The sequence below is a fragment of the Arachis duranensis genome, chromosome 6 (genome assembly GCF_000817695.3).
Source record: "Arachis duranensis cultivar V14167 chromosome 6, aradu.V14167.gnm2.J7QH, whole genome shotgun sequence".
Lineage (NCBI taxonomy): Eukaryota > Viridiplantae > Streptophyta > Magnoliopsida > Fabales > Fabaceae > Arachis > Arachis duranensis.
The window spans coordinates 82330254-82338912 of NC_029777.3; the positions used below are offsets into that span (position 1 = coordinate 82330254).

Here is an 8659-nt window from a genome sequence, read left to right on the forward strand (position 1 = left end):
TTAGGTAATGAGCAATGAAAATTTTTCAGTGAATACAATAGTGTAACTCAATTTGCAATTCTAACACATGTCAATGTATCAATCTCATTATGACAATGAGAAGCAATTATTGCAGATTGCAGATTTTAACTCTAACGCCTATGAAGAATATAAGCACAGTTGAACCATGCTTTATGTAGCCAAGGGAAAATTTTGATGTCTGTTTCTTGAATAACCAAAGCCATTAAAAATGAAGTGTTAAAAGCACCAAAATCAAGCCTATCAATTCAGAACTGGAACTGCATCTCAGGAGCATATCCAAGTGCCTCAAGGTGACCAGCCATGGCCTTGTTCATTGGTGGTGGCCCACATCTTAAGATCTGAAATTTCATAAGTAACATGATTAAACCTTTTTTTTTCCTTTTTAAACAAAAGAATAATATCGTTAAGACAGTAGAAAAAATGTCCCAAAGATGGTGGGATAAGAGATTCTGTGTACAAAAGCAAAAAACAAACAAAAATAAGTGATGTGTCACTTTCCCATCTCTCAACAAGTCTGAGAGAGAAGTCCTGTGTAAAGATGTTGAGCTTAAGCGATAGAGGCCAAATGTCTAATTCTATCTCATAAAAGGTAGAGAAAATCGAGATTTTACGTGAAGTCAGAAAAGTAAATTATGTACGTAAACCATAAAATTGTAACCTAGTACAAATTTTGTAAAATTGATTGACTCATTTAAAATCATGATATCAAAAGATTTTTAAGAGTTAAATCAAGATTCTAGCTATTATACATAAAACTTGTTTAACTCAAAATCTATGATTAACAGAGCATAAATTGTACTCCAAGCAAGTACTAAAAGTAGTAGTATAGGAGTAACTTGGTTTAATACCAACATCCCTTTATATATGACATTAGGCAAAACAAAACATGATGATATCTAAAGCACAAAGGAAACATTTTGGAGGGTTAAAATCGTTACCTTAATATCAGTTGCTGGAGAAGGGCAATGAGCTTGAATCATTTCTTTTGAGACGAATCCGACACCACCGCTCCATGATTCAGGAGGCTAAGGAGATTAAATAACATCAAAGCAAATGATCATTAATCATAACATTGAGTAATCTAAAGTCATGATACCATACAGCATCATCATGTGTTAGTCATATCATACAAAAATCAAGTTTGAATGCAGATAGCTTGACGGGTGCGGACACACCACACCAAGCTACTAATATACTATCAAAGAAGCAGCTCCCAATTTTCTATTGCGACAGCTATCTGAAGTTAGGATACTGTGAACTTATTAGAATAATATCACGGAACACATGCATTCAACAATTTGAAAACTCATAGGAAGACATATGTCAACTACTTGAGGGTTAAGTAGATTAAGAAATTCATAAATATGATCCCTAGTTCCATTAATTTCATCCAAATAAGTTTTAGTTACCCATTTTGGAAAATTAGTCCTTTCTTGTTAAGGTCCACTGAAGTTTTTCCCCTGTTAGTGACTATAAGCTGTTTACGTCAAGTTATGATAAAAATATTGAATTGTTGCTTGTATTTTTAATCAAATTTAGTAGGCAAATGGATACCAAAAAAATTCAGTAGAAATATTATCATTTTTTCAGTGTGAAGATAAAAAATAGTATATAGCTCCTTGATTGACGATTATAAAGCAAAATCAACAGCCAAGAACAGAATTACAGTTACGCATTATAGCAACTTACCTGATTTAAGACATAGTACACCTTGAACTGACCTGGATGGTTAGCAACAAGGCCATCAAGTTCATCCTGCACATAAACATAAGTTTCGATTAAATGACAAATCAAAATGCAGGAATTGACCAATGAGATGGTAATGCGTTATGCTATAGAAACTTAATATCCTATTATAATATTGACAAAGAACAAGAAAAGAAATGAAGGATAAGGATTATGATAAAAATTCTTAGACATCTATAAGAAAATAGTTTTCATTGTTTCTACAATAGGATACAACAAACTAGCTGATTGATATATTTGATTCTAGCATATTATATTATGAAATGAAATTGGCTACAAGGCAATACAAGCAGATCATCAACTGAATTAACAAGCTGGTCCATGTATAAACAAGTTAAGAATATAGTATTCAACAAAAAAGATAAAGATATTACCTTTAAAAGAATGTCCTCATATGTCACATTGGCGTAGATAAGGTGAACCTTAGTCTTGTCTTGTGGGTTTTCTAAAATAGCCCTAGCAACCTTGAGCAACAAAAAAACAAATAAATTAGTATAATGCATAGAATGGTATAAACGAGGTTTCATCTTAATGATGAATAAAAGCAGCATCCATCTTGATGATACCTGGAACATTGGAGTGATTCCAGATCCTCCAGCAAGCATCCCAAAGGCCCTAACTTCGCCAGGTTGGTACTTGAAACGTCCCTGGAAGAAATAATGTCTAAAAGCTCAATACCTAAATAACGACTTTTCAAATTGGTATAAAATCTATGAATTCAAATTGCACATAACCACTTTTCGAAGAAACAAAAAAGAGCAATACAACTTTCACAAGATCAAGACGATTTAAAATGGTTGGTACTAAGGCAGATAAGAAAAGCAGAACCGTCTAGAAATAAGCATCTATTTAGAACAAAAACTCTAACAGATATATTAAAAAGAGTCCAAAAAAAAGAGTATGCTACTATGATTGATCTGTGCTTCCTATGATCAGCACTAAAGCACAAACATTGATTTTTGGTTGTGAATTGTGATCATGGAAACTCTTGAATACCATTGCTGTTACTATTAGCCAAATAAAATTTTGACTTCTTTCAATAAGATATCTACCACCATACCAAAAAGTAAAAAAAGGTCAAATATATACCAAGTAAATACTACAAATATCCAAGAGGATAAAGCATCATAGTTACAAAGAAAATGCCCAGAAATGTGGATAGAAATATTTACCTTGGGTCCTTTTACAGCAAGATAGTCACCAACCTTCATCTCACGGAAATGGTGTGACATCCTACCTTGTGGGTACATCTAATCAAGACATATTACAAAGACATTTAAAAGATTAATGAACATGAAGATTAATGTACATATATAGAAATAGCATAGCAATTTATTCAATCAATTCAGACATGCCTTAATAACAAGTTCAAAATGTCCAACATCTGAATCCAAAGTAGTAGGGGTATATGGTTTGATAACCTCCTCACCCTGGCTATCCTTACCCCTGTTAGAAAAAAGCAACTTTTCTCAAAATATGACAAAAAACAGAGAAAATTAGTCACAAGATAAATTAGACACATGAAACAAGATTGTGCAACAGAACCTGCAACTTATGTGTTGCCCAATTGGAAGACCCAAAACAGAAGTCGGTGTTGGAAGCGCAAATGTGAACTTTGCCACATTATGGCTCAGTTGTAGACGCTTGACAAGCTTGAACTCCTTGAACTTCTCTGGGTCCAAGCAAGCTAGAAGCATAGGAACAACAACAATGATCACTTAACGAGATACAACAAGAACTAAAATTAATCATATAGAAGAAACGTAAGGACACGAAATTATGCCGCATAAGACTAATGGAATTGTGTTTTACACTATCTCAAGCTTCAATTAGTGTTAACTTTATCTTTAGTTTCATAATCAGTAATCTAAAAGCAAGCCCTTCACTATGACACATACAAATGCCATTCCCTGTAAAATTAGCAATTCAACTTTCTAGACTTAATGCACAAGAGCTTGATTTAAAATAAAACAGGTTAATACTTGAAAATTTCCATTTTCAACGCACTCATGCGGTGTCATTTCATCAAACATTCCCATATTTTTCAGGTACCATAATTGCCACAAGATTAAGGCGACATTTTCATCAAAGGAAGCTCCTTTTAATCAACATGCAAGATCACTTGTGCAATTAAAAGCATTTCAGAAGCGAAAACGACTTCCAATCCAATCCAAACATTATCTAAAATATGAAGAAATGAATAACAAAGCAACCGAAACATCAACGTCTATGAATCCAACCAATACACCAAATGGACAAACTGATTTATTAATTTTGCTTATTGAAACAGATACAAATTCAAATTCTCTACGCGAATCACTGAAAAACAAAGAAAACAAACAAATAAATAGAATCCAGATCCTCATAATAAGGAATCAAACGACATGAAGACTGAAATGAATAAAATCATAAGAATTTGAAAGTGGCATAGAAAAAGGTTCGACCTTTGGGCTTCTTGGATGAGTAGATGTAGAAAGCACCAACACCAATGGCCACAACAGCAACGGCCAAACCCACGAGAATCTGATCCTCTGGCGTGAAAACCATGGCGTTTGAATGGTAAAGAAGTAGTAATGAAGGGGGTTAGAGAGAGGGAGAGAATTTAAGAGAGAGTGAGAGTGGGTGTGGTAGGTGAGACCTGAAAAGTGAAAACTCAGAACTCAGCAAACGTTCAAGGGATTGGTGGCTTGCTGCAACTACCAACCTCTCTCCAAGTTAGAGGTTCAAATTTTTTGCATCATTCATCGATTTTTAGATTTACACAATTACTTTTCTCCTAACAAAACCAAAAATGTAAAATAGACTTATTTTATGGATTTAATGACATAATATTACATCTCCAAAAATAATCGTATTTTGTAGAGTACAAAAGAAATTTTTAAATGATGTTCATTCAAATACGGTGTGTCATTTCCTTCATTTTTTTATTTTTTTTTTAATGGTTAATTTTGCATCTTTTTTAGCCTGGACTCTCATTTTCTCCCCTTACTACATCTGTGAAAAAAATATTTGAATAAACATAAACATAATTCAACGTATCATAATTGAACTCGTCTAAAGATTCATAAATTTTTTATAATGTTATAGGAGAAATAATTCATTAAAATCATCTAAACATCCTTGCTTTCTTATTTTATTGAATATTTTTATAAAGTTGTAAGATTTTTCTTTTCTATATTAGTTTTGAATACGAATAAAATTGGCTTGAATATAGTCTTTTATCTTATCTATATTAAAATTAAAAATTTTATACAAATACCTAATTATATGTCGTTAAAGGTGTAAATATGCTTTAAAAACTATTCATCACTAACTTAAAAGACACTATGAAACATATAATAATGTTTGTATGTTATGCGTATTTTGTAGGGGGAAAATATAATGTTTGCATTATATATGTATGCCAGAAGATTTACTAATTCTTATTTAAAATACAACTATTAAATAAACATTTTAAATATTTTTGGGGTTCAGTTTTCAATTTGATCTATAAACTCCAGTTTTCTACGTTTGACCGTTGAATAATTGAATTGATATTTTACTATTTTCAGTATTTTGTTGAATGTTGAGATAATTGCATTCTATTTTCGCAAAATGAGCGAGTGTTTTTGACATTGTCAAGAGGATGTGGGATGTCTTTGTCAATGTATGTTAGGGCTTTATTTCGGTACATTTGTGATAGTTATTACTTATTATTTAAGGATAAGGATATAATAAAAATAGGCAATGGGAGCAGCATTAAAATTAAAGCATGCATAGGAAATCAGTGATGGTTTAAAAATAATGAATGTTGGCTCAACTCAATTTTATTTAGGGTAAATTACATATTTAGATAGATAGGATTTAAAATTCTGTCCCAAAAATATAGTTATGTCTAAAACGAATAAAAGTCTACACTTAAAAAATCTGACCTCATTTATACTCATTCGATATTATAGAGGTCGAACGCGACGACAGTAATTTAACCTTACTTATCTAAATAAGTAATTAACTCTCAAAATATCCTTTATTTATCTAGAAAGAAGATTTCAATAATTTTTTTAAGAAAAAAGAACAGTTATTCACCAATAAAAGCGAAACTATTCTAAAAAATGATTACATATTCTATTATAAATATACTGACACTCTCAAATATATTTAAAACTCAATCTACTAAAATACTAATTAAATCCTTACTAATTTAAATATCGAAATCCCTTTCAGATGTCCCTTTATTTATTCACGAAAAACTTGAAGAGTGTTATCTCGACACCAAAAATATTGGAAGTTATTCAAAAAGAACTTAGACCTCACGTTCAGACCCAAAAAATAATTCAGTTTCATGTAACTTTTAGAATAACAATATTTAAAAAATTGTTACATTTATTTCTGTAATCATTTATATAAATCATTACAGTTTTTAGGATTTTCAAAGTTTATACAAAAATTGCCATAGAATAAAAATTTATGTAAAAATTGACTAAGTTATAAATAGATAGAAGCAATAGCCATTTATGAAAAATCAATTTCAACGCATAGCGATTTACGAAAATATTTAAACTTTTTAACTAGACTTAAATATATATAAAAAAATATAATTTTTTTAAGCCAATATCAATCAATTCAACAAAATAGAATAAAAAAATTATGTAATTAATTTAAAATTTTATATTTTAAAAATTTAAATAGATTTTTTTAATATTTATGTTTTTATATTTAAAATTATTTATCTAATTTGTGTATGCATTTAGAACTGAATATAAAATATAAATATTTTCATAAACTGTCATATCTTATCGCGGTTTACATATTGAAGTTATTTTTTTATAAACTGCTACGACTTCTATCGGTTTATATATGACTTAGTCAGTTTTTATATAAATTTTTATTATTTATAATAATTTATGTATAAATTTTAAAAATTTTATCAATAATAGCAATTTATATTGATTAATTATAAAATTGAAATATAGCTGTTTAATAAAAATGTTGTATTTGAATAATTTTAATCTTTATTTTATTTAAATGTATAAATCGCCCTTTATTTAATTTTATTCCCCCTTTCTCCTCTTTGATTTTATTGTTGTTTTCTTAATCTGGAAAATTTGGGTAAACTACTTCCTGGTTGAGTAGTGAGAATTTATTAGCAGGGACCTACGTGGTTTTCTTAATTCTTTTTCAGCTTTCTGGTTATGGCACACACATATGGTGGGCGCAAATGGTTTACTAATTTATGCCGTTCCACCAAATTTTTCATTCCATATATTATTTATATTGGTGTGTTTTAGGATGAGTTAAGTTTAAAGTGTTTAAATTTAAATTGATCTAAATTAAATTGTTTATCTAATTCATTTTATATTGAAAATTGATTAAAATCGTATTAATTTGAATTTGATTGGATTCTTTTTTTGTAAATCACTGCATCGGATCAGATTTTAAATTATTTTTTATAACCAATCCAATTCAATCCAAATCGCACGATGTGTTATAATATTATGATTTTATTATTATATTTATAATTATATTTATAACATATTCAATTTATTATATATTTTTATATTATTCATGTATTATTATTATTTAATAAATATTTTATTTTCAAAATATTATTCATTTATTTATTTTAACTAATCTATAATTTTATTTTTATTGTTATGTTATCATTAGCTTTTTAAGATATTGTCGAGAGATTTGTTATGTCATTATTGATTATTTAAAATTTGATGTTAAGACTTGTTATATATATTTAATTTTTTAATTTACAAAACTGTAAATTCAATCCAATTCAATCTACTTGAAATTGGATCGGATCGGATCAGATTTTCTATTTTAAATCTTTCAATAATCTAGACCGCCCCGCAAGTAAAATTAGCGTTTGAATCGGATAAGCTTTTTATTCAAAATTTAAACCGCACCACAAACACCCCTAGTTAAGTCTTAATAATGTAGTTTCTAAAGTTAGTAACTGTACTAGAATTTTAATGTAGTTTTTAAAGTTAGTAATTACTCAAATTTATTTTTGAAGTTGCACTCCAAGATTTATAATAGTCTTTAAAACACTTTTCGCCTATCACTTACCATCAAAAAACTGAATTGCACTGATTTCTGCCACGCTAGCACTATAATGATTAGCTGACGTAGCAAAGAAAATTTTATTTTTAAAATTTGGTTCCTTTTTCCCTTTTAAAATTCTAATCTCCAAACTATCTTCACCATCTTTACCGGATTCTCTCTCTCACTCTCTTCAACTATTCTCACCTTTCAAATCTAATCATCACTGTAACAACATCATCATAAAAGATTAAAATTAGCAAAAATTATTGAAAAAAACTAGCAATGTGGTGCACGAAATTGCAATCACACTTTTTGCAATTCGCACAACTAACCAGCAAGTGCACTGAGTCGTCCAAGTAATACCTTACGTGAGTAAGGGTCGAATCCCACGGAGATTGTTGAATTGAAACAAGCTATGTTTATTTTATTAATCTTAGTCAGGATACCAATAGGGTTCTTTAGCCTCGTATAAAGTAAAAAGGGCATAAAATAAATAGTTGTTACTTTAATAATGGAGAATATGTTGGAGTTTTGGAGATGCTTTGTCCTCTGAATTTCAACTTTTCCTTGAAATCCTTTTCCCACACGCAAGGTTCCTTCCATGGCAAGCTCTATGTAGGGTGTCACCGTTGTCAATGGCTACTTCTCATCCTCTCAGTGAAAATGTTCCTATGCTCTGTCACAGCACGGCTAATCATCTGTCGGTTCTCAATCAGGTTGGAATAGAATCCATTGATTCTTTTGCGTCTGTCACTAACGCCCAGCCTTCAGGAGTTTAAAGCTCGTCACAGTCATTCAATCCTAGAATCCTACTCGGAATACCACAGACAAGGTTTAGACTTTCCGGATTCTCATGAAT

General features: G+C 30.0%; 1 protein-coding gene across 1 annotated transcript; it reads right to left on the bottom strand.

Annotated features, from left to right (window-relative positions):
* On the bottom strand, positions 1-4515 carry LOC107494304 (NADH--cytochrome b5 reductase 1). Its single transcript, XM_016115362.3, has 9 exons — positions 4212-4515; positions 3313-3454; positions 3123-3213; positions 2940-3017; positions 2334-2414; positions 2142-2231; positions 1711-1776; positions 960-1046; positions 1-359 (listed from the first exon to the last, which is right to left on the bottom strand). Exons 1-9 carry the CDS (start codon positions 4312-4314, stop codon positions 267-269), a joined length of 831 nt encoding a protein of 276 aa, XP_015970848.1. The 5' UTR covers positions 4315-4515; the 3' UTR covers positions 1-266.
* Positions 4516-8659: the final 4144 nt, after the last annotated feature.

Coding starts and splice junctions, on each gene's coding strand:
- LOC107494304 (XM_016115362.3), bottom strand. CDS start 4,314: ATGGTTTTCACGCCAGAGGATCAGATTCTCGTGGGTTTGGCCGTTGCT. Junction 3,214..3,312: donor GGGCAACACATAAGTTGCAG/GTTCTGTTGCAC, acceptor TTTTTCTAACAG/GGGTAAGGATAGCCAGGGTG. Junction 1,047..1,710: donor TGTACTATGTCTTAAATCAG/GTAAGTTGCTAT, acceptor TAATCTCCTTAG/CCTCCTGAATCATGGAGCGG.